Source organism: Nannobrachium achirus (assembly GCF_963921795.1).
Source record: "Nannobrachium achirus genome assembly, chromosome: 18".
Classification (NCBI taxonomy): domain Eukaryota; kingdom Metazoa; phylum Chordata; class Actinopteri; order Myctophiformes; family Myctophidae; genus Nannobrachium; species Nannobrachium achirus.
This window is the reverse complement of record NC_137825.1, coordinates 35,420,480-35,447,014: the sequence shown is the minus strand read 5'-3', so window position 1 is coordinate 35,447,014 and position 26,535 is coordinate 35,420,480. Positions and strand designations below refer to the sequence as shown.

At 42.9% G+C, this 26,535-nt stretch overlaps 1 protein-coding gene across 5 annotated transcripts in view; it reads right to left on the bottom strand.

Annotated features, from left to right (window-relative positions):
• Positions 1 to 912: 912 nt before the first annotated feature.
• Positions 913 to 26,535, bottom strand: part of LOC308303613 (cytohesin-1-like) — a gene marked incomplete at its 5' end in the record, with an annotated part of 38,603 nt that continues 12,980 nt past the window's right edge. For 3 of the 5 annotated variants that reach the window (XM_080748039.1, XM_080748041.1, XM_080748042.1), the window contains 11 exons: positions 913 to 1,167; positions 1,764 to 1,918; positions 3,028 to 3,099; positions 3,806 to 3,882; positions 7,821 to 7,932; positions 10,896 to 11,044; positions 13,861 to 14,054; positions 14,452 to 14,570; positions 15,184 to 15,250; positions 15,603 to 15,667; positions 20,778 to 20,860. In XM_080748039.1, coding sequence (XP_080604165.1) covers positions 1,089 to 1,167; positions 1,764 to 1,918; positions 3,028 to 3,099; positions 3,806 to 3,882; positions 7,821 to 7,932; positions 10,896 to 11,044; positions 13,861 to 14,054; positions 14,452 to 14,570; positions 15,184 to 15,250; positions 15,603 to 15,667; positions 20,778 to 20,860 — 1,172 coding nt within the window. In that variant the 3' untranslated portion in view covers positions 913 to 1,088. Of the gene's footprint in view, positions 1,168 to 1,763; positions 1,919 to 3,027; positions 3,100 to 3,805; positions 3,883 to 7,811; positions 7,933 to 10,895; positions 11,045 to 13,860; positions 14,055 to 14,451; positions 14,571 to 15,183; positions 15,251 to 15,602; positions 15,668 to 20,777; positions 20,861 to 26,535 lie in introns of all 5 variants that reach the window. The other 2 variants (XM_080748038.1, XM_080748040.1) reach the window with 1 other exon arrangement.

Below are 26,535 nucleotides of genomic sequence, written 5' to 3'. Positions count from 1 at the left end.
TTCAGAATTCCCAAGAGCCCCGCCTCAGAATTCTGGAGGCTTGCATAGAGTTATTGGGAGGCTTGCTAGCTCTCTTTGACCAGATCTGCTATAGTATAACTTAAGTTGGCCTAGGATATACTTCACAAATGTGTACAGTATGACCAAACCACCTTTCCCTTCTTTCTTTCTTTTTTACCTCTGACCTTAGCTTCAATAAAAAAGGTCAATACCAGTATTTAATATTTATTTCAACACATTTGATGAGACAAAACAGAAATAAATTATAACAAGACATCAAGATAAATACATCTTATTTAACTATGCAATACCTAAAAAACAGTGCTTTGAATGTTTGATAGATCAAAGAAATGTAAGGGGGAAAAAAGTATGAAAATAATAATTGTCAGAAAAGGCTTGTAAACTATCTGGCTGTAGTTCTATGATAAAGCATATAGACATTTGGTTGGTTACAACATAACTGCTGTACTTGACTGTTTCGGCACCGCCAAAGCTTCTGTATTGTACTTCTTAGCACACGTTTTACTTTCCATCCTAATTGTTCAGAAACCAGTGGATCGTTATGTCTTAGCACAGCTGTAACAAACAAAACAAATAAACAAAAAAAGGCAAGAGAAAATCATTGACGTGGTTGAATCAGACATATTTCTTATAGATACAATACAGATCTTAAAGAGGTAAAGGAGTCACTAGGATTCCTTTGGAAAGAACTTCCAAAAGAGTCATGACTGCAATGTGATGGTATTAAAAAAAGAAAAGGAAAAAAAAAAGTATTGTCCGTTTGGGAGGGGGGAAAAGATTTATCAAAGTGGAAGAAATACCTCTTCAGGTGTTAAACAAAATGCCCCGCATTGGGTTAAACGCTCCACAAAGAGGATCCTTTGTAAAGCCAGTCCGTTCCTCTTTGCTGGGTCCAAACAACATTAGCCCTACAGCAGAAGACCCAACGAGGCAGATATCAGTATTCCAGAAGCGACTCAAGGTCCAGTTGAACAGGTCAAATAGTGCACGTCCAAAGCCTGGTGGCTGCATGGATACATGAGAGCTGTGCATGCAGCTGCAACGTCAAACCCTTCTCTCCATCTCTGCTACAGCCTCTTCAGGGAGGATACCTTCTTTTTCCGTGCAGCTAGCATTTCATAGAAGGGGTCTTTGCTTATGGCAGCCCTGAAAGTGGAGGTGATGGGACATGGTTGGTTAGGACATGATGTTGCTCGTTCCACGATTGCATGATCCTTACAAGTTATACCTCGTTGTAAAGGTGACTAATCATTGATAATAATAATATAAAATGCAATACCAATATTGGTATTATTGAAGGGGAGAAATCATTTACAGAAATGTAAGTTTCCGAACTTCTTGAGGGGTTTTATATTAAAGGTAGGGTAAGTGATTTCACTTATGTTTCAGTTTGAGTTTTCATGTAGGTGACAGGGGGGGACTTTCCTCCAATCATGATCAAGTGGGGGCGGGTTTTGGTGCACGTAAGGCCCGCCCCCACTCAACCATGATTGGAGGAAGGCCCCACTCTATCCTGTTTGGTAGAAATCTCCAAACAGTTTTGGTGGAGCAACTGAAACTGCTTTTTTCTCGTCAGGGGATAAGGCTGAAGTCCAAACATGGACCAACCACTCTATAGTAACTCGTACCATCAGGAAACATAGACCCATTTTGTTAATATTTGAATTAAATGAAATCACATACCCTACCTTTAACAAACATGCACCAGGCTTCATGAAATACACAAACAAAATGTGACCCACTTGATGTTGCTGATCCATTCATCTTTTTCCTCTGTGGTCGGGGCAGAGATCCTGTAGTAGGTGTGGTTGCCCTCGACGACGCGGCCGTCTGCCTCCGTCTTGCAAGCCTTGATGACCTGATCCTTGTGTTCTGAGATGTAGAGCTCGAAACAGTTCTGTATGAGAGCACAATTATAATCATTAAGCCTTAACCCATCCGTGTCATTTTAGATTTATTTTTGCAAACAAAGGATTATTTAAAGCTTGTAGAGCTGCTATTTAAAAAAAACGCAAAAATCAATTGTCTCATTCTTTGTTAGGTTGTATTATTAAATACTTGACTTATTCAATGTTTGTATTGTTCTAATTAATAGCCTATATACTAAACTGTAGAAGCAATGGGAGTTTTCACTGTGTGGCAATGGTTGATCACACCAGCTTTAGAAAATAGGGAACATGTGCCTGAAAAGGTTCCCTGTACCAGTACAGTAAAGTGTGCTGCAAACTAACCACATTTTAATTACTACTGTATTACTTTGGAGAAAATTCAGAGCTGCTGCAATAGCATAGGTATATTGAAAACAGACAAAGAATAAAGTCTACCTGTACATGGAGTCCTTAAATCAGACACATTTTAAACTTACTATGCTACTATTAAATGAAGAAAATTGTCTGTCTGTCCTTCTGCCCTCGTCCATTTCTTCCTCATTGGTTAGATGGGCATTGACCACTGGCGTATGAAGTGAGGAAGCTAATTCTTCACTTTTCCTAAATTTAAGATTTAAGATACTGTATGCTAAAAATTGAACATCCATCGAAAAAGTCAAATAATAGTCTGTATCGGCCTGGCTCTAGAGCAGGTGCAGTCCCTTCTATCTCTTGACACAGGGGTCCATGAACGTCAAAAGAAATTGGACATATTATGGGAAATACCGTGCACTACATCAATTTGCCACAAGGGGGAGTAAAACCTCTCTCAAATACAACAGAGAGAAGCCCAGACTCTAAAGAACTGGAGATTCTGGTTCTGTATGAGACTCTGACCCACTGCCTTCTCATTCTTTGTCTGTTCCATGTCCTCTCATAAGATATTATATTACAAAGTGTTGATTATGATCACACTGAGACTACAGCGTGTTCTTGGCTCAACGTTAAATAGACTTAAGGAAGGGACTAATGTGTGTGTGTGTGTGTGTGTGTGTGTGTGTGTGTGTGTGTGTGCGTGTGTGCGTGTGTGCGTGCGTGCGTGCGTGCGTGCGTGCGTGCGTGCGCGTGCACTATTTACTGGTTTCTTGGTGTCCTCCACTTCTCGGATACTCAGATTCTCCAGGGGAATGATACCTCTGGGTTCTTTATCCTAAAACACACAGGAGAGAGGGAAAGAGGACAGAGAAATGAAATGACAGCGCATGTCCTACTATGTCGACGCACTGCTAAATCCAAACAGTCGTGGTATATATCGTACAGAAATCATATCACAGCCTTGAACGTGTAATTGCATTCATTACATGGTTGCCGGCAGTTGCGACAGGACTCACAGCCTTATGTTGCAATTCCAACCTAAAAAACCTAGCGCAGCTATAGGTTATTGTGATTACAGTATATTTCCAAACAATAGCCTGGAACCAAATGCCTGCCGGGGGTCCGACACCGTTTTTCACATCACCCGCCATTCAAATGGACTCAAATAGCCGCCAGGGCACCAATTAGACCCAGGGGGTTCAAATCAATTTAGCTAATTAGAACGCCCGGGCTACTATTTGGAAAAATACAGTACACAACTTTAATGTATTCCAGTGGGGAGCTGCCAGCAGGATTCTACCCTTCTACCCTAGTTTGACGATAGAACTAGTCTGTCCAACGAACCACCGACGAGTTTGACGAGGTTTTATATCATTTCATTGAAAGTTGCGATGGTGCGGACCCGCACCAGACGCTCTAGTTCTAGACTGAGTTCAATGTCCGCAGTCAATGAGTTAAAAAGGTGTTAAAAGTCTCATGGGGACCCCCTGGGGCGAGAACCACTGCCCTAAACAATGAATAGTACAGCAGCAGCTCCTCACCGTGGTGTATTCAAAGTAGTAGAGGCAGCTGTCTGTGAGAATAAACCACCGTCTCTTCCAGGTCTTCACTCGTCCACCTGAGGGCAGAGACGTCACGTCAACAAGGACCTCACAGAGGTAGAGATTAGACAAGCTTACAGTACCTGTTGCTGCTGGGAATAATGTACAGAAGTCCTGATGTCAAACCCACAATGTCAAACCCACTCCTATTAAAATTCCCAAAGACTTTTATTTTCTTCTCCTTTTTTTTTATATAGATCTTTTTATCATTTCATATAAATAACTGTGTTCCAATAATAAGAAATCAACTCAGGCAATCACACAGTCGCCACTGAAGCACGTCATGCTCGCTCCCCCTGAGACAAGTGACAACGCTCCTCTAAGACAGAAATCTAACGCAACAGAACGGGTTCATATTTAAGCCAGGGAAATGTAGTCGATTTGCAGGCAGTCCTTTATGGCTCTTTGGATAGATACCGCCAGTTGATGCTTTATAACAGTTATGAGTAGCATCGCCAGACACAGTTCTTCTATGACATGATGTTAAAGTAAAAGTCAATGGGATTTAGAATTGGAGAAAAAAACACTTCTGTGACCCCAAGTGACGTCAGACTTCAGTACTCTACACAGGGTTCCCACACATTTTTACCAATTAATTTCCAAAACCTTTCCCAAACTTTTCCAGAATATTTAACCCAATTTCCAGGACTATATAACAATAATTCAGCTCAATAACAGGTCGCTTACTCCTATGCGCAATGCCCAAAGACAGGTAGTGTATGCCAGTGGTTCTCAACCTTTTCAGGCCGTGACCCCCAAAATAATTATGTTTTAACTGGGGACCCGGCACCCCGACGGCCAACGAGCACTAAGAGTTGAGGAATTTTGCATAACACGGTTCTATTGTGAAAATAGCAGATCTACATGCTCACAACGCCTCGCATGTAGATCGGCTATTTTCACAATTTCTGCCTCTAATATTTGACAATTTGGCCCATGTTTAATTTGTTATTTCAGAGGTATTAACAAAATCAATAACCAAAGACAATGCATAGATATTTTTTCCAGGACCTTCCAGGACCCTTGATAAATTCCAAAACTTTTCCAGTACTGGAAAAATATCTTTTCTAATTTCAAAATATTTCCAGGAATTTCATGACAGTGGGAACCCTGTCTACAGGGTCTATACATTAACTGTAATCCTGGTTGTGGTTTGCAGAAAACACATTTCACCCTGTTATTTACACCAGTGATTTGACTGTTAAGTTGATTCTGATTCCCTAAGGTGGCATGCTAGTTTCCTCTTCCAGTTCAGTTTCCCATAATAGCTTTAGTTTGGTTTATGCTGCCGCAGATTTCAACCAAAAGGCACATATGAGTGTTTCCGATTTAAATCCACTGCCTTGCCAATCAAATGAAGCTATGGGACAACTGAACTATAAACGGATATGCCACCTTGGGGAAAACAGGACAATAGCTAATGCACAGAGCCTATTGTATTGTTGGTCATTCCTGTTCAAAGAGTTTACAAATAGAACGAAAAAGGAACAGCAAGTGTCCATTTGGTTCCAATTGTAAGCTCTCAGTTAAATGAACACTGAGGATTTTAATGTTTACTGTAGTCTGTGGGTGCCGTGAAACTGGAACAATTCAGATTTTGATATTGTGACCAACTCTTTGAAGCACATTGATGGTACGGCACAAAAGGGCAAAGAGAAGCTTATTAATATTGCAAAGTTGAGAAGCTCATTGGTTGGTAAGATTTAGGTTAACTCTCAAATACCTGGAACGCGCCCGAGTCGCGTTAGATTTTAACCACTTTAACCACTATTGTATGCCTTTAACCTTAGAAAAATAGCAGATATACAAGCTCACAGCGCGGCACCGAGTGCCGCGCTGCGAGCTTGTAGATCTGCTATTTTTGAAAAATCGTGAAAATATGTGCAAGTCTATGAATATCTTTGACCCGATCTTTGACCCGACTTCTAAATCCTTCCTCTAAATCAGTGGTTCTCAAACTTTTTCATGTCAAGGACCCCCAAAATTACAGGTATTTAGCCACGGACCCCCATCTCAAAATATGTTGTTCCAGGGACCCCCCAAAAGCAAATATTTGATTTACAAATGTTCGCTTTTAAATAGATATATTCAAAGACTTGCAAAGAAAAATCATGATTTTTCAAAAATAGCAGATCTACAAGCTCGCAGCGCGGCACTCGGTGCCGCGCTGTGAGCTTGTATATCTGCTATTTTTCAATAGTTAAAGCATAAAATCATGGTTAAAGTGGTTAAAATCTAACGCGACTCGGGCACGTTCCAGGTATTTGAGAGTTAAAACAACTTCACCAGCCCTTTGTCCACATCAAGAGGCTGGTGTTGCAGCCAAATGCTCTGCACAGGCAAATGCCATCAGACACACACAAAACATGAGAGCCCGACCGATGCCAGATTTTAAATACATAAAAAGAACATTTAACTTGAATTATACAATGAACAAGTAAATGCATACATGAATGGCATGCCCAAAATCGGGACGCCGGGTTGAAAGTGGTTAAAAATCACGATATATATCGGCTGCATAATTGCAGATACCCATGTCATCGAAAAGGTCAGATATTGGCCAATACATTGGCCAGGCTCCAAAAACAAAACAAAATCTATCAACAATTTCATTTGTATTGATGAAATTGTGACAAAAAAAGCTCATATATTGTAACACACACAGCCATTAGGACACAGGTTAAGGCGTGCTTAGAAGCAAAGCGACATGTTAGAGTTGCAGAGAACGAGCTTTCAGAGAATACATACCTCCTGGAGACAATAAACACATGGAAGACAAAACACAGGAACAATGTCAAAACATACACACTACTAGCCCTCCTATATTATTGACCAATTCTATATCAATGCAACATTAACTGTTCAGCAGTGGTTCTCAAACTCATTATATTTTTAATTCCAAGGACCACCATAACTCTGACAGACAGTGTACACTCTGAGTTACAGGGGTCCATTTGGAACGTCCTCTAGTTACCCTGAGTGTCCACGGACCCCACTTTAGACAACCATTGCTGTACAATGTGTACAGGATGCATATCTTCACTGTTGGGAAGAAAACTCGTCTTTATCTCTATATCTCATCATTTCATGTTTTTCATAAATCAATGCCCTATTTTATACCCCATCATATGAACACTGTTGCAAAAATAGGTGATCTATAAGCTCCCATTACATCACATCACATCAAATCACATCACATAGGGGTGGCAGTGGCTCAGGGGTAGAGTTGCCGTCGAACACGAAGGGTTCCCAAAGGGTTCCCAGTTTGATCCCAGGCTCCCCCAGAGTTAGTGTTTAAGAGTCCTTGAGCAAGACTCTGAAACCCTAGTTGCTCCTGGTGAGCAGGTTGGTACCTTGCATGGTTTCCTCTGCCGTCGGTGTATGAATGTGTGTGTGAATGGGTGAATGTAATGCACAATCTCTGTAAAGCGCCTTGGATAAAGGCGCTATATAAATGCACCATTTACCATTTACGACTCGTTGGTAGCTTGTAAATCGTCTATTATTGGAAATGTTGTAAACATTTCGTCTGTAATGATGCCAGGTTTAAAGTGGTTATCATATATTTAACCAATGCAAAGTGTTAAGAGGAGCTTTTGACTAAATAATATCAATATTGGATCCATTGGAAGTGATTGGAACACAGATTGTTTCCATTTCCTTAAAGGTCACAGTTTTGGATACACACACTGCAAAATGTGCATTATATAGGGCTTAGTAACACTGGAAATGTCTAATAGGGTCAGACAAACATAACAAAAAGGAAATAATGCAGACTGGGGTTATAGACTGCAAGACTCTTCTTCCACCCTTAATTTAAGAAGAGACAATTCTAGTAGTGTCCACTAGAGGGTGTTCTAGCTCAGGGTGAGCCGACAGAAGAGCCACTCATCCACACCAAGTATATTCAACAGTGTATTCATCATAACAATGGGAACTACTGTACAGTACATACCTAGCTTGAGCAGCCAGCCCTCTCTGTCAGGGTTGAAGAACGTATGTGTAAGGTCATTCCCATCATCCTCTGGGATCTTAAAGGGTTCATTCTTGATACTCTCAAACAGATTCTATAGACAAGACAAGGCAACGTGTCAATTTAAAATTGAGATATTTTAGCAGGTGCTCCTATCCAGAGAAACTTAAATAGCAAGGTAAATAGTCACATAAATACAGTGCAGAGAAAACAATGTGCTGCCTCAAAGACTAGGATGGTCGAGAAAAAACGAATCTAAGAAGCAAATCAAGAGAATAAATATCTGCATGACGCATAGCATCAAGCGAAAAAAAGGTGGAAAAAAGTGATACAAGGAGAGAGTACAAGGAGAGAGGAGTGCTTGCTGGTGAGGTGGAGTCTCAAGAGGTGAGTCGGTGGAAAATTTAGTGAGTCTGCAGTTCTGAATGCAATGTGGCATTTATTCCACAATGTGGGAGCCAGGAGGGAGAAGTCTCTGGTATGTGTGGAGCGTTGCCCAGGGTGTTTTAGGGAAGGCATTCCTGTAATAGGCTAGCTTCCCAATATGAAGTTCTATTACTAGGCTACCAATTTCTCTAGGGTATATAGGGTTAGATAGATAGTTGTTGTCTTGAATGTACAGGGGTGCCCTGCCTTGGTTGCCTTGGCTTGTACTACAATTATGTTAATTGTAATATATATCGTTGCTGTCGGGCAAAAATCTCCATATTCTAACTTTTGTGTTTTTTATATATCATACTACAGCGTCACACAAAAAACATAAAAAGTAGCAGATCCACAAGCTCTACTTTTGCCAATTTTGAATTTGAATCTGGAAAAGTAACGGTTGCCCAAGAATAGTCAAAATAATGCAAATAAGTTTAAAATAAAATGCAGGCAACACAAGAGGTACACACAACTCAGAGTTGTCAGTCACACAATGTTGTAAAGGTAAAAAATGGAAAAAGTGAGAGATAGAGTTAAAGAAACAAAGCGAGTGTTTTTGTCTTTGGGTTTATAAAATAACTGCACAAGTAAGAGCGCCACCACTTCCTTGTCTTTTTTTTTTTACCCCAGTTTACTTGTTATGCCAATCAATTCCTCCCTGCTGTTGTATCCTACTGGCTCACCTGCCAGTGAGGAGCCCCCACCGGGAGGATATACGGTACTAACTAGACTCTAGTTAGTACTAGAGCCTTCATCTTACTCCTCCCAGCGCAACACTCCCAGTCCCCGCTGCTGACAGGTGCCGCCAGCCACTTCCACAACTTGAGCTCTGTGGGTTGCTTCCAGCACGTTAGCTGAAGGCGAGCGGCCGAGCACCTGCTCCACAGCACTTCACTAGAACAGTGGTTCTCAACCTTTTCAGGCCGCGACCGCCAAAATAATCATATTTTAAGTGGGGACCCCCCACCTTGACGAGCACTAAGAGTTGAGGCATTACATTTTGTATAACACGGTTCTATTGTGAAAATAGCCGATCTACATGCTCACAACACCTCGCATTGCGAGGCGTTGTGAGCATGTAGATCGGCTATTTTCACAATTTCTGCCTCTACTGTTTGACAATTTGGACAATGTTTAATTTGTCATTTTAGAGGTATTGAAAAGTCTTTAAATTGTCACTTTAGAAATGTGCATATATACCCGCTCTAAACACTTAAACTTTACGATGGTTTGTTTACTGTTGAGTGAGAAAACAATGTTGCACATTAACTCATTTAGTGCCACCCCTTTCACCACTAGAGGGCGCCCAGTGGCCATAGAAAATCCCATAGAGATATGCTGGTATATGCAGAAGCCCTGCAGCCATGACTTGCCTGAACACTTTCCTTTGTGCATGTACAGGAAGAGGATGAAGTTAGCTTGAAGTTAGCTATTGGCTACCAAGCATTTTAGAAGCCTTATTTTCGTCAACTTAGCCATGATTAAACCTTGCACACCTCATGCATGGGAAAAAAAACAGAGAAGAATGAGCTCTAAAAGTGGATTTGTGCAGTTTGTTCACAGCTTTCAAACAAAAAAATCCGATTGGAAATCCGTTCAGGCATTCTTGAGATAATCGCCATTATGTTTTACATGTTATGTAAACAAACATGGCTGCCCTGTATGTTAGATGGGGTTGTATGGGGGTGGAACATGCAAAATCGCGATTGAAATCATGTTCACCAGATTTGATGGGGTCCAAAAAAAAAAAAAAAAAAATCAAAAAAAAAAATTTCAATTTTTTTTTTTTTTTTTTTTTTTTTTTTTTTAACACCTTGACGTCCGAAATAGAATGGTGGTTGGTAGATTAGCCGTGAAATTTCTATTATTGTATTGTGATCTGAGACATAATATTATGTTTATAAACATGACCCCGCAGCCCCTCCATCTTGAACAGCGCCGCTGTTTTTTCTTTTTTTTTTCCCCCCAGGCCAGTAACTCACCATGATTTTCTCGATTTCCGTTGGGATAGAATGGGGGTTTTGGCCGATCGTCGATGTCCCCGTGCGTTTCGCGTGCGCGATCCTTTCACGTAAATGTCCCCGCAAATAGTCCATGTGTGACTGAAGAACAGAACTGAAAAGTTTCGCTAGCATAGCCCCAAGCATGGCTGCTGTAGGAGCTCGAGTGTGCAGACAGCAAACGGATGGCTGGGAGTAGCCTTGGAGAAGGAGAGGCGCTGACGTCACCTCTGCTTCATGCACGGTCTGCATGAGCTATCAGTGCACGAGTGGTGACTAGGGAAGGTTAGACGATCGCCGATTTTCGGATCAAAAGCTTTTATTCCGGTTTTAAAGACAAAGTCCGGGAATGTACGACGTGGCTGAGAGTCCCTGGGGGGATGTGCGATATAGTACGGTTTTAACATTAAGGGGCTCCCCGTGGCTTAGAAGGTGTTAAAAGCCGAACTTGTTCGGGATCGGCACTCTGCGATACGATAATAAAGCCGAACTAGTTCGGGATTGGCACTCAAAGAGTTAAGTTAATCATTTGGGGACCCCCGAAAATAATTTGGGGACCCCCCTGGGGGTCCCGACCCACAGGTTGAGAACCACTGCACTAAAAGAACCAATGGGAATGAGGCCATGTTACCCTGAGCAGGTCCTCGGGCAGGTCTCCCCCGTCGTTGATGCCTCTGTTCATGGCGAAGAACCTCTGGACCGACGGCTTGTCCTTGACGTTGGGGTTGTGCAGGCTGGTGTTCAGCATGATGACGGCGAACGACAGCACGTAGCACGTGTCTGCAACGACAACGGGAACGAACGATCAACCAATCAGTCGTGTTCTTGATGATCAATGGAACGAACATAGTATACTGTTTATCTTAAAGACCCAATGAAATGACTATTTTGGGTATTTTATTTTGAAGTTTCAGTTTGAAAAGGAAGCCTGTGTGTTTCTGAACCAATCCAAGGGGACCAGTCCTTCAGGCGATGGGATTTAAAATCTGAGTAATGGGAGTAATGGGAGCCAGCAATGGGAAACAAACAGGTGAATGTAATCAAAGGTTCATTTATATTCAAAAAGTCTATCTATGTCATCACTTTTTGAATTTCTGTTCACAGGAAGTAATTAAGAATGGCCTATTTAGGGACCTTTGATATAAATATACACAAAAATTGTTTATTTTCTATTTTTTTGGCATCTAGTGTTAGGTATGGCCTTATTATCACTACAGATATGCTCTAAAAGTGTGAAAAACATGTTTTTTTTTCACCCTGTCTTTAACCAATTAACAAGTTGTATGCCAGGGGCCACAAGAGGCCGCTAGAGTGCCAGGGATAGACCCATTGACCAACCGTCTAACTAGGGTTGTTCGATGTGGCCTAAAAATAAAATCTCGATTTATTTCTCAGAAAAGTCGATTTTCGATTCCGATTTCGATTTTTTTGGTAAAAGAATAATACATTGTTTCAACTATGTTGTTTTCATTTAAAAAAATGCAAGGACATGTTTTTTTTTATTATTGTTTTATTTTTTAAATTTTTTATATAGCCAAATAGCAAAATCTAATGTGGTGAGCCCTGCCCAGTCTGACGTGCGCTGCACGTGCATCAAAGAAATTACACATCAGAGATAAAGTAGTATTAATTTAGTGTGGGACCTTGTCGTCCTGCTTTAGGAGGACCGGGCTGTGCACTTTTTGCCCCGTGCAAGGCTCCAATGAGTAAGAATTACCCTAATTAAAGTGAAAATCGATTTTACGATTTCTTATTTTTTAAATCGTCCAAAGGAAAAAATCCCGATTTCGATTAAAAATCGATTAATCGGAGAACCCTACGTCTAACATACAGATACATTCACGTAGCAGTGACGCGCGCTTCCACGTTGGTGCATGTGATCAATGTGACCCGGATGAAGATAGCAACAATGTTGCTATAGCCTATCATTCATTTTAGAAGATCGATTTTCAGCGATTCAGCTGTAAATAAAACTTTGTCGTTGCCCTGGGAACACAGTTCAGAGAAAAAGGTCTCTAAAGATGTGAATTTGTATTGGAGTGGGCGGCGCGGTGCGGCGGCGGCGTTGCCCGATTACGGGCTGATGTAAACAGAGTCGCGGCCCGGGGCATGGATGGAAAATTAGACCGGGGCTTCGTTGAGGCCTCCGATTAATTAATTCATTTTATTAAATATCCCGGACTAGATCGGGATAGGCACCCCGGAATACGTCGCGCCGCCGACAGTATAGATTGAGTTTTTTTGGGGGGGCTCTAAACTTTCACCTCTGGGACAACCAGGTCTTATTTTATTGTTGTTTGGGACACGATCAACACAATCCTAAATTATTTTTTATGTTCAATCTGTGTTTTTAGATATTTTAGTATTTCAGCAGTATTTCAGCATGCTACAACTGGTCATATGATGCAAAATGCATCATATGACCAGTTGTAGCATGCTGAAATACTAAAATATCTAAAAACACAGATTGAACACAAAAAATTACTCAGGATTGTGTTGATCGTGTCCCAAACAACAATAAAATAAGACCTGGTTGTCCCAGAGGTGAACCGGTCCTTTAAGCATAAGCATGGTTAAAGTGGTTAAAATCTAACGTGACACAGGCATGTTCCAGGTCTAGATGGGTTTAATAGGAAACAGTATGACATCCTATTCATCTGTACAATCAAAACAACATTTACATGACTTTTTTTTATAGTATCCATAAAATCGGAACATTCTGCCTATGATTTGGGGTCCCACTTGCAATATCCTGACGGCCCGGTTGGGAATTGCTGACCCAGTGCGTTTGAGAAATTATATGTATAGTAATAAGCACGCAAAAACACACACAAAGCTCAGTTGTCACCGACTGCATTAATCTGTCTCCCAGGCACTCACTCACACACAAACATCTAATCATAAACATGTAATCATACACGTACAGTAAACACTGCATGGGCAAGGTAATAACAACTGTAACACCCTCCACAAATGTGCAGTAGGATGAATGTGGGTTCCTTGGAGTAAACATAGCTTTAAAAAGATGGTGTAAATGATATACATATCCTTACAAAAAAATGTTAAAGCTCTGTATTCCAATCAAAATCATTCATTGCTATAGAGTGTTTGCTCAGTAACAGCTCTGTCCAGCTCTTTAGTAAACAGAAAAGGTGAAGATATAAATGTTATCCAATCAAGAGAAAGAACCCCATAAAGATTTATGTCTGCTCATTGTCTTGTTTTACCACTTCCAATGTCACTTGTTCGTCCAGTATCCTGTCCTGGGTTCTCTGTCCAGATGGGATAATGTATTTTCTGTTTATTAAAGATGGTGTGCCATGATTTTTTACCCCCTAAAACATGATCATCAGGTATTATGATTATCTAGGAGGAAAGGAAAGTATACAGAAAGTGTTAAAATTATGTTTTTTATGTGGCCACGCACACCGGGCATGTTCAGATATACAGCACTGAGCGCATTGGCCTTTAACGGTATAATATATAAATAATATGTATGTATTTCTGTGGGTTTTACGTAGAATATACAATCAGTTCTGTTCTGTCACCAACATAATTGTTGTTTCTCTCTCTCTCACACACACAGACACACAGACCTGTGCTCTGAAACACCCCGGGGTTGCAGTGGCAGTAGCGCTGGGCGAAGGCCTCCATCATGCGGTCGATCTTCTGGGCCTCGCCGGGCAGTCTGAAGCTCCAGAGGAACTGCCTGAGGGCCTGGACCAGGTTGAGGTCTGTGAACTCGTGGAGATCCACGAAGGCGTGGAGGACCTCCAGGTTCAGCTTGTCCCTGCAGCAACACAACGTCACGTTACATCAGGGGCACCAGTGCTGTTTCATAAACAATGATATGTATATTATATATGTGTAAAGAATCTATGTAAAATAATGATGATGTTTTGCCGACCAGTTGCTTTTGTGAGGTTTTAACCTTTGCTTTTATGAAATATCTGAGATCATTAGGGTTTTATAGAAGATTGAACATGTGTTCTATCCCTAGTTTGACCACTTCAAATACTCTTTAATCCCTAAATTAACTAATAACCAAAAATCATGTGTTGTGACCTTGTAGATTGCCTATTTTCGGTGCATCATGGAATCCAAAAGACTGAAATTCAGCCGTGACTCATGGCTACTGAGAACTTCAATCCACATACAGTGTGTTTACATTGAGGGGAAACACTCACCTCTCCCCAAGATAGTCTCCAATGGCCGTCTTGTTAAGCCCCTCCCCTTTATACAGGAACTGGGCGATGTCGTCGCTGGTGTTTTTTAGCAAGGAGCTGTCAATCAAAAACTGGATCCCCTGAATGCAGAGAGAGAGACCCCACCAAGGTATGAGAATGGGAAAAGAGTGTATAGATCAGCGGTTCTCAATGTGGGGTTCAGGCCGGGCGCCCCAGGGGTCCTTGAGGGGGTTCCAGGGGGTCCCCAGAAAGAGGATTTAACCACTTTAATTCTGTATACAAGCTCACAACACGTCTCATTGTGACACGTGATCTTGTAGCGCTGCTATTTTAGCAGCTTGCGTGGGTCTCCCTTTCACAAATATTTTCAGATGGGTGTCCGTGACCAAGTACATATCAATTTGGGGGTCCTTGAGATATGAAAAAAACATTGAAAACCACTGATATAGATGATCATCTCATCAGATACACTGGCCTTCGGGTTGGATAACATCGGGCAACGATGATTCTCAACCTGTGGGGCAGGGCCCACTGGTGGGCTGTAAGGATACTACAAGTGGGCCTCCAAATAATTGTGAAAAAAATAAGATTTGAGTAATAATATAACATTAATATAAAAATAAAAAAAATGAAAATGGTTAAGTTAAGGCCTGGGTGGTAGAGTGACGATATCCGCACAACTTACACCGATATTTAGATCAAATCAACAGCCTGTGCTTCTTTCACTCTCACCTTCTTGGGATCCATGTTGAACTTCTTGCGGCCCATGGCCACCTGCTTATTCCTCTGCATGCTTTTCCTGCAGGGCACAAGACATTACTATTAATAAAAGAGGGAGACAGTAAATATATGTCACATACATAGTATGTGGGATTCAGAAATATTTATTTTAAAATACAAAATAACTTTGCATATACTTCATAATGCAAAGCATTGTGGCCTTGTAGATCTGTCATTTAAAAGAAATCCTCTTTCTATTATAATTTGTCAAATTGGCCAATTAGTATAGTTTGTTGATTACCTGTGGGTTGACCCACAGGTTGAGAACCACTGATATAATGCACCTTTAAAATGGATTAAAGATTTGTATTTATTCTTATTCTCCCTTCCCAAGAATTTTACTGTACAAAATAATGTCAGAGATGGTCTACCTTTCTTCAGTCACACCCAGGCTTTCAATCTCACTGGTGACCACTGCTATCTCATCCTTCAGCCTCTGAGAAGAAACCGGAGAGTGGGGTAGAGAGAAAGAGAAAAAGAGAAAAAGAGAGAAAGAAAGAGAAGGAGAGAGAGAGGGGGAAGTTAGGGACACAGGGTTAGAGAATGTGTGCTTAAGCTTTTCATCAGCCAAGCGATGAATGCACACCAAATGGCACATATTATGTGCAAACCTCACAGACACGGACAAGACACACAAATCCAATTATGGATTTCCTTCCTGTCATGTCTGACCCCTGCCTCAACTCCTGGCAGCTTCTTTTTGATGCAGTCCCAGCAGGATAAAGAGTGCAGGCCGCGCGTGATGACACACGTCTGCTCCACACTCAAAAGCATCTTTGACCCAGTGGTGGAAAAAGCACTCAACTGTACTGTATTACTTAACTTAACTTAAGTAAAAGTTTCAATACTGTAATATAGAAATACTCGGTTACAAGTAAAAGTTTGGAATTCAAAATGTACTTGAGTAAAAGTACGAAAGTATTGGAATCAAAATGTACCAAAAGTTCAAAATGTTTGAAAATAGCCACGGTATAAAATAGGGCTAAAGTGGTTTATGTATGTTTTTATAATATTATAATTTATACCTGCAAAGAAAATAGTAACTAAAGTTTTCAAATAAATGTAGTGGAGTAAAAGTAAAATATTTGGATCCGAGATGTAGTGGAGTAGAAGTAAAAGTATCGGAAATTGGGAGTACTCAAGTAAAATACAAATACCTCAAAATTGTACTTAAGTAAATGTACTTAGTTACTTTACACCACTGCTTTGACCGTCAACAAATTGCGCAGAAAAACATCCCGCTACGATATGACCCAGTAAAAAAGAAAAAAGGAAACGGGTCACAGTGTACAGACGCACTGTATAAATCACTCTCCCTCAAGAGCGACTTATTGTCCCGCCTCTGCAGGAGCTATTTGGAACAGCCATGGCTGAGCGCACGCTGCAGTCAATCCTCCCTGGGACCTCGTGCACCTGCTCCCGAGGTCAGACCGCGCCGCCCTAAAGCCCTTCTGTCCTCCTGGCCCTTCTCCTCCCGCCCTCCCGTCTTGACCCACATTTTACAATCCCCCGCTTCCACCTTGGGAGAGTCTACTGCTGCTGCGTCACGTCTGGGCCGGGCTGGGACATCATCACACATTGATTGGCTTTAGTGGAGCAACTTTTCAAACCACCTAAACCAGGGGTCTTCAACGTTTTCAGGCCAAGGACCCCTTAGCTGAGAGAGAGATGAAGCAGGGACCCCCAGATTCCATATAGTTTCATCGTTTGACAGCACAATCCTCAGTGTATTTTGGATTCATGTCAATTTGTGTTCTCAGATATTTAACACTTGAACCGTCAATACTTAATAAACTTGGCCTTTCACTCTGTACTTAGTGTGCTCTTTTTTCCCCTCTACACCAAACCTCTTTGCCGAAAATAGATCTGCTATTTTTGGCTAACGTTCTCAGAATATGGACATTAGGGTTCAAGTGGTTAATATAAAAAAGGAGGGGAAAAAAAGGTTTCTATCACACAAAGATTTGGAGGACCCCCCTGTAGTAATTACTGTACGATTCGGCTTGACTTGTGACTTATTGTACACTTGCTTGCCAAACGAAAATAGCTGATGCTATTTTCAGTGTGCAATAAATGAAACAAAGTATAAATCATCCTTTAGAGAAAGCCAAGAGAAAGTCATGTTGGACTCTATGGCATCCAAACAATTGAAATCAGTCTTTGCGACTGAATAATTTGAATCCATGTATAGGGTATACTTCGATGTAGGACGATTACCAAAAATAGCTGATCCTACAGGCTTACACGATGCGTTGTAAGCTTGTGTGTAGGCCATATTCATACAGGCTATTTTTTGCCTATAATAAGTCCGACATGCCCAGAATAGGGAGGCGGCAGGTTGAAAGTGTTTTTTAAGTGCGCAGAGCGAGGGTGAGCGGCCTGGTGGGTCAACCAGTTGCTACACAGCATGCCACAGTTGCCACACGCAGCAGGCAGGCCTAGCTGTGACGTCACGTCATGGGTTTCCAGTCCGTCTCATGACATGTGCCACATGCAGTCTCCACGCAGCAACCGCCCATGTTTACCGTTGTCCCTCTCTCCAGTCTAAAAACACTGCCTTTCCTGGATCAGGGAAAGTGTTTACAAGTGGCCAACAACACCCATCTGACCACTTTGGCTACCGACTACCATGTTGTTAAGACGTTTATTTTAGACCTGAGGCCCATTTAAAAAAACAAAAAGAAAAACGGCTTCTAAATCATAACCTACGCTTTCTGAAAGACTTCACATTTTAATTCAAATAAATCCAAAATAAAAATGTGAAAGGTATAACAACAAGCAGCATGTTTGACAGGTGAACGTTTCCCCCGATTTAGCCTCTTGGTGACTGAATAAGTTGGTTTGATAGTCACCATACAGTTACAGTAGGTGTAATAGGTCTAAGTGCATTGAAAAGTGCATTTTCAGAACTTGTTCTATATTACAAATATTACGTTTCTTTTTATTGGTAGCACATCATTTTGCACTCATTTTTCAAAGTTGCTAAATTACGTTATTTTTTTAAATCATCATCATTAAAATTGAATGACTTGACCCATTAAATTAGTTGGGGGCCCGCTTGTAATATCCTCACGGCCCACCAATGGACCCTGGCCCCATGTTGAGAATCACCAAAATAACATCAACAAAGAAAGAAAAAGCTCATGAATAATAACTAATACTGACATGTTGAGCAGTAAGTTTATACTGTATGAACAATCACCGGCTATTTTCCCATCACAAATTTGCTCTTTAAAAAGCTGCAATCCATAAGTTCCATGTCCTACCCAGGATTCAAACCCAGGTCTCCCGCGTGAGAGACCTGGTCCTTCAGACGGTAAATCCCTTTTTTAATTCCTTAAAATGTCCTCTTGCAGCTTGTAGACCAGCTCTGTCTCTCCGGGACCCCACTAGTTTGGGTCCCTGTCACATGAGGTCAATGCCCCTGTCGTCTGGACGCCCCCTCCTCCTCCAAATAGGTTTCCATGACCACCGACCCCCCCCCCCACCCCCCACAGCTCCAACGGGGGTTCTCTCTCCTCTCTGTGTGCATTAGCCGGAATATTTCACGGCCCATTACCCATCAGCCCTCGGGGCAGGACATTGCAGTGCACTGCTTACACCAGGGAGGACCGTTGGAACCACGAATTAACCCCGCTAATAAACTCAATCAATCTGTGTTTACACTGTGTGTGTGTGTGTGTGTGTGTGTGTGTGTGTGTGTGTGTGTGTGTGTGTGTGTGTGTGTCTGTGTGCCTGCTGACTGAAGTCTATTGAATTACAAACATGGGCTCAAATCTCACCTAAAGCAGAGTTTACACACAAGCACAAGCAAAACCTTGTGTAGAAGAGATGAGAAGCCTTATGTATGTAAGCAAGCACTGCACTGTGTGCGCAAGTGAACAGTGTTGCATTTTGGTCTAGAGTTCTAGACGGCCTCTCGTATAGTATAGGCCTATACTGTACATATCCTGGTTAGAGGATAAGTTGTGCCTCAAGGCACAGATTTCTAGCCCAAGATTGACAGACACATTAATATCGATGTCTGGGGGCCCCACCCCACACACACACACACACACACACACACACACACACACACACACACACACACACACACACACACACACACACACACACACACACACACACACACACACACACACACACACACACACACACACACACACACACACACACACACACACACACACACACACACACACACACACACACACACACAGTAGAGGCTCATCTGTCAGAAATATGTACAGTAACGCGCTGGTGATCAAACTCCCCACCCCCCCATCCCTTCTTCCAACCCCCAACCCTCTAACAAAACGCTATCCAAGGGCACAAAGAAGCACCAGACTAAACTAAAGCTCCAGTCGTACATGTTTGGTAGGCGATGTATTCATAACAAACAGGAACAGAGCTAAGGTTATGATGAAAGCCTCGTCATAGACCTCGTGAGATCTTGGTTCACACGCGTTGTAATGACGGCCTTCGCATGCTTAAGCATGGTGGTATTTATCCTCATCCTTCAAAATCCCATGCCTTGCTTTTTTTTTTTTTAAGATTAATTTATTCTCAAGGAAGGCATCACAAGGAAACATCTCTCCTCCTCCGTCTAGAATCAATGGGTATTATTATTTGATAATTCCATTAATTTAGTATTTTAGGCTTGTGTGTAGTTTAATGATAATTAATAGAACTTAGCAAACGCACTCATCTCAGCAGGAAATATTACGTGCAATGTTTTAGCCACAGTGCCTGTTGATGTCAGGGGGAATTCTTCTACCCCTTGACCCAGTAAGCCAATTTTCTTTTTACAGCATTACTTCCCATTTCAGAAAAGCAGTTCGTAGAAGCTTTATAAAGTATAATCTCTGCAGAAGAGATTCCTGGCTTCCAAAGGAATGTGGCTGAAGCTCAAGGTTCATTCAATTGATTAGGCAATTAAAGGTACGTCACTAAGTGACGTGACATGACGGAAAGAATCAGCTCAATTACATTTGGGCCAGAATGTACGTGGTACTTTGAAGCCGGCTAAAGCCTGATTAATACTTTGTACAACGTTGTTAAGAGATCCCGTCTGGGTAGCATGCATCATATGTTTGAATCCCAGCTCAATTCCCGGCCCCGAAAATGTGTCGAGGTGTCCCTGAGCAAGAAAAACACTTCAGCCCTAACTGCTCACCGAGGCACTGCCCCCATAGGTGTAGCGCCCACTGCTCCTGATGGTTTAAATGCAGATATCCCATGTGTCACTGTGTATGCAAATAGACAGTGACAAACTGACAAATAGCACAAAGGAGTGCGTACAAGCTCACACCATTTTGAGCCCGTACGTTGGCTATACTTTCAGTCTGTGCCGGCATCGTACGACGAAGCATGAACTGGGCTTTAGGAATTGTTCTCTGAAGTCCCACCCGTGATTGCAAGTTTAAGGCCTCTGCGACTGACACAGAGAAATTATCTGTCCGTTTTTCAATCTGTCCCTTGCCACGCACGTGTGTGTGTGTGTGTGTGTGTGTGTGTGTGTGTGTGTGTGTGTGTGTGTCAGTTACTTGTATGTCCTGCAGTAGCTCTTGTTTCCTGCGTTGGATGCTTTCCAACTCCTGTCTCTCTTCGGGGCTGAGGTCATCAGGCACTGAGAACAGAGAAAGACAGAGGAAATATGGTTAACACCCAAATACTGTATTAAGATATTAAGATGGCTAGTAGATGAGATGCACACCCACTCCCACACGGTCACACACCCACAGAGGGGTGACCTGAGAATCCCAGTGTGTCGTATCACTATGGTAACACAGCCTCTTATCCATCAAACTGCACCCCAACCCCAGCAAACTCCCATCAGCGTGGATGGAATTACCCCCCTCCATCTCTGACACACACACACACACACACACACACACACACACACACACACACACACACACACACACACACACACACACACACACACACACACACACACACACACACACACACACACACACACACACACACACACACACACACACACACACACACACACACACACACACACACACACACACACACACACACACACACACACACAAAATGGTCTTGCACCCGAATACAATACCAACAACAACAAGGGAAAGAATTACTATAGCCAAATATCAACAACATCTGTCTGTGGATACTTTGTGTTGTTTGGATGAATCGTGTGGCTGAATACATCATCTTCTGCTGCCTCCTTCACTGTAACAACAACCCTCTGCTAGATGAGAACACTTCAGCACTGTTGTTGTTTCTTAACATTCGCAATGCAACTGTTGTTTTTTGGGGGGGAAGGGGGGGGGGGGGTTGTATCATTCTATCGGAATAATCGTAAATAGCGTAGCAATGCAACTCGTCGTGAGCTTGTTGATTAGCCATTTCTTTTGAACCGTTTTACATTTTCAGCTATAGCAACACACCCAACAGATTGATCGATTATATATCGAGATATTGTAAGAGGTTTCTGCCCGACGGCAACAATTATCGACTACTTATTCGGACTAGTTCGATTAAATGTTGAAACCTCTTATCAGCGATCACTCTATTGTTATAACCCAACTGTGGCACGATGGGTATCCTGAAACTCCATCATACACTAGGCCACATTCTAATTTTAGCCGCGGGGCCTGTGAACAAAAACAAATGGAGTAATTGAGAGTGAACAGCTGAGAGAGAGAGTGTGTGTGTGTGTGTGCGTGTGCGTGTGTGCGTGTGTGTTACATTCAAAGCCAGCATGTCTCAGGTGAGAGAGGGGACAGTTGTCTCAGCCTCTGTTAAAAAAGTGACATCATTGTCATCATGGTACACACACACACACACAGTCAACAATCGCACACGACATCAGTCACATCACCCATAGAAAACTTTAGCCAAACATGACATCAAGAGTGAAACTCCTTTATGCACAAAGGCATTATCACTCACACACACACACACACACACACACACACACACACACACACACACACACACGTGGCTACAATCCATGGTCCTTCATCGAGAGCGGACAATAAGCCAATGTGCTCAAAAAGGACACAAACACTGACATAACTGGTGGCTTGTGCATTGTAGCCCTTTAACCAGCTGCAATGCACAGGGTTGAGGTCAGAGAGTGTGTGTGTGTGTGTGTGTGTGTGTGTGTGTGTGTGTGTGTGTGTGTGTGTGTGTGTGTGTGTGTGTGTGTGTGTGTGTGTGTGTGTGTGTGTGTCAGTAAAGAGACACCTCACCACAGCTAGGTTTTTACTAGATTTGAGATTACACTAATGACCAACTGCCCTAGACTTGTGTTTGATACATAACTAGGCCTAAAAGACCTCTCCCTCTGTCCCTTCTTTGCTATGTGCGTCTCTCTCTGGCTCTGCTCGGTAAGCCTTATGCAACAAACCGCATCCTTCAACAGAACGACACTTGACAAAACAGAAACCGCATTATTCCATCCGCTGCCTGTGACCGCCGGAGCTGCGTTTGCATTTGTCATGTGGGGCTTTTCAAGGAAGGCATGGTGACATTGACAGACAGACGCACACACACCCAATTTCCTGCTAAAAAACCTGTCAAAATGCAGAAGTTCCGATAAACCACACACCTCCTACACATTCACGTCATTCTCTTGCTGTTCCACTTTCCGGTGAAAACTTCTGGCTGCAGAGTGGCTTCAGCACCGTGGCTCCAATTAGCGGCAGCGAGCCCCTCTGTCTCCTCCCAGCAGAGTGGTCCAGTCAGTGACAGACAGTCCCCGAGATGGGAGAAGGTGTCACAAAATAAGTTACAAAAAGCACGCACAGTCGCACACCTGTCCTGCTGGGCCGGGCTGGGCGCTGGATACAAAATTCAACATGAAAAAACCATAGGATCCGCACACCAGAATGCTGCTCCCATCGTGTTTTTGTATTCCTTTATTGGTAACGTTTTGGGCAGATGGGCTCTTCCTCAGACATTAGTGAGTGACAGACAGTCCCCCCCAGAGCAACAACGGCTACCTACCCTGTCACCCTCTGGTCTTTATGTACAGTAAGATCCACAAGTTCCAATTTTAGCCCCCAGCTCCACTTCTAGCCACATGCAGTCTCCACGACGAGTCAGACTTGATCACCTACTAATATCTCTGGACGCTAAAACCATTTATCTCCAGTGCGTCAGGAGGGAACCCAGTCAGTCCCTCCGGTCCTGTTGTCCTAATAACAGTCCCCAATGGTCCCTGTGTCCAGAGTGACAGCCTCTTCTGAAGCCCCTCTCCCTCAGAGAGAGAGTGTGAGTGGCCCGGCCTTCTACAGCTTGCTCAAAGAGGACGGGCGCGTGTATGGGAGGGCTAGAGGCGCTCAGCTTGACTGAATGCCGACTGTGTTGGTGTGTGTGTGTGTGTGTGTGGAGAGGGGGGGGGGGGGGGCGACCCTAGAGCTGTCATACACCCCCCCTCCCACCCCTGTCTGTCCTACTTGACTCCTCCCTCAGTTGCGTCTCATGCTGCACACATGTACACACAGGCTCCCCCATGTGGACATGAGAGCCAGAGCGACAAGACAGAGAGAGAGAGAGAGAGAGAGAGAGAGAGAGAGAGAGAGAGAGAGAGAGAGAGAGAGAGAGAGAGAGAGAGAGAGAGAGAGAGAGAGAGAGAGAGAGAGATATGGCACATTTATGCCCTGTTGTTGCGACCGTAGGTCGCAGTTAACTATGACCAGTAAGACTCCCTAATCGGGAGATCTCCACAAATAGGCCAAAAGTTTGTTTTACCAATTATCAAGACATACGGGCAGTTGACAGTTTGCCATGGTTACTCATTGAAGTTGAATCTCCATATATGGAGATAACCTACGCATCACACTAAAGCCCTTTGCACACAGGCGCGTTTAACCGCACGGATAAAACGGACAATATAATTTTTTTTAAAGAAAACAATGATTCTCTATGACCTCATGCACACCGGCTCCGAATTAGCCGTGCGACGAGTGGCTGCCGCCGTGCGTTTTTTTCTCGATCGAACCCAGTTCGATTCGTGCGTCTTGTCGCATGCGGTAAAAAACTAATCACTCCTTTTATGACAGCTTTTTGGATCCGTAGCGCCGATTCCGCACAGCCTTGCACACCAAATCCAATGCGTTTTATTCATGCCGCAAACGAAAAAAACGCAACTGTCCTGTGTGCAAAGGGCTTAAGTCTGACCTCACCAGCCCATATTTGGGCATGAGCAACTTATGTCTCCATATATGGAGATATGATGACATCACACAGTCCTCAGCCGATGATGTGGCGTGATGTCATACAATACACAAACGAGCCCTACAGTATAAAGGGGCAATTCTTGCCAGGAAAGAAGCATTTCTTCGACTCAGACCTTATCACCAGGGTTGGCTTATAGCAGCTGTCGGTAGGACCATATATGGATTCTGTTAGTGTGGGATCTCCTAACAGGGCATCATCTGGGATACAATCCCTTTTATGCCCATATATGGAGATCCCTAACAGAATCCCTTTCATGCCCATATATGGAGATCCCTAACAGAATCCCTTTTATGACCATATATGGAGATCCCTAACAGCATCCCTTTTATGCCCATATATGGAGATCACTAACAGCTAACAGAATCCCTTTTATGCCCATATATGGAGATCCCTAACAGAATCCCTTTTATGCCCATATATGGAGATCCCTAACAGAATCCCTTTTATGCCCATATATGGAGATCCCTAACAGAATCCCTTTTATGCCCATATATGGAGATCCCTAACAGAATCCCTTGTATGCCCATATATGGAGATCCCTAACAGAATCCCTTTTATGCCCATATATGGAGATCCCTAACAGAATCCCTTTTATGCCCATATATTATGGAGAAATCCCTGCTCTGAGTATCTGACATCAGTGTGATGTCACCTGTTTATGCCCATATATGGAGATCCCTGCTCTGCGTATCTGGTTGCTATGGTAAACAGTTGGTTGCTAGGGTAAAAAAAACATGGTTGCTATGGTAAACAGTTGGTTGCTAGGGTAAACAGTTGGTTGCTAGGGTAAAACCATGGTTGCTAAGGTGGTTGCTAACGTACACTAACAGACCAGCAACAACAGACTGTTGCCACAGCAACGTACACAAAGGTTTGTGTACACATGTGGTGTGATGTCATACTGATGCGGAGATATGAGCAGGGCAAAGGTGTGACGTGTGACGTGTGACGGACGGACGGACGGACGGACGGACGGCCGGTGGAGGTTTTCATAGTAAACTGCTCCCTGACGGTCGCAAAAACTGTCACATCTTGTCAGTAACGCCTACCAGTAAGACTCCCTAATCGGGAGATAAGCGACCGTTGGTCGCTTATCTCCACAAATATCACAGCCTCCACCTCTCACGTCATACGGGCAGCCATAGTTACACCTGGAATGTTGAATCTCCATATATGGAGATAACCTACCCATCACACAAAGTCTGACCTCACCAGCCCATACCTGGGCATGGACGACTTATATCTCCATATACGGAGATGGCCATATATGGAGATACGATGACATCACAGAGTCCACAGCTGATGATGTGGCGTGATGTCATACAATACACAAACAAGCCCTATATAAAGGGGCAATTCTCACCAGGGAAGAGAGCATTCCCCACTAGCTGAGTATCTTAAGATGGTTGGATGTGATGATAAGCCACAAATAGGCCAAAAGTTTGTTTTACCAATTATCAAGACATACGGGCAGTTGACAGTTTGCCATTGTTACTCATTGAAGTTGAATCTCCATCTGAATCCCTTTTATGCCCATATATGGAGATCCCTGCTCTGAGTATCTGACATCACTAATCCCTTTTATGCCCATATATGGAGATCCCTGCTCTGAGTATCTGACATCACTAATCCCTTTTATGCCCATATACAGTATGGAGATCCCTAACAGAATCCATTTTATGCCCATATATGGAGATACCTGCTCTGAGTATCTGACATCACTGTGATGTCACCTGTTTATGCCTAAATATGGAGATCCCTGCTCTGAGTATCTGACATCACTGCGATCTCACCTGTGATGTCACAGTGACACATCACCTCAGTATCTGTGATGTCACAGTGACACATCACCTCAGTATCAGGCGTTACACGTATACATTGAGCAGGGCAAAGGTGTGACGTGTGTGACGGACGGACGGACGGACGGCCGGTGGAGGTTTTCATACTAAACTGCGACCTTACGGTCGCAATCAGAGGCCAGGTAATCCCTCAATGTCTATAGCTGACCTATGACATCACATTGTTGTGACATCACATTGTGACATCAGATTCCGTCCTTGTCCCTTGTATGACCAT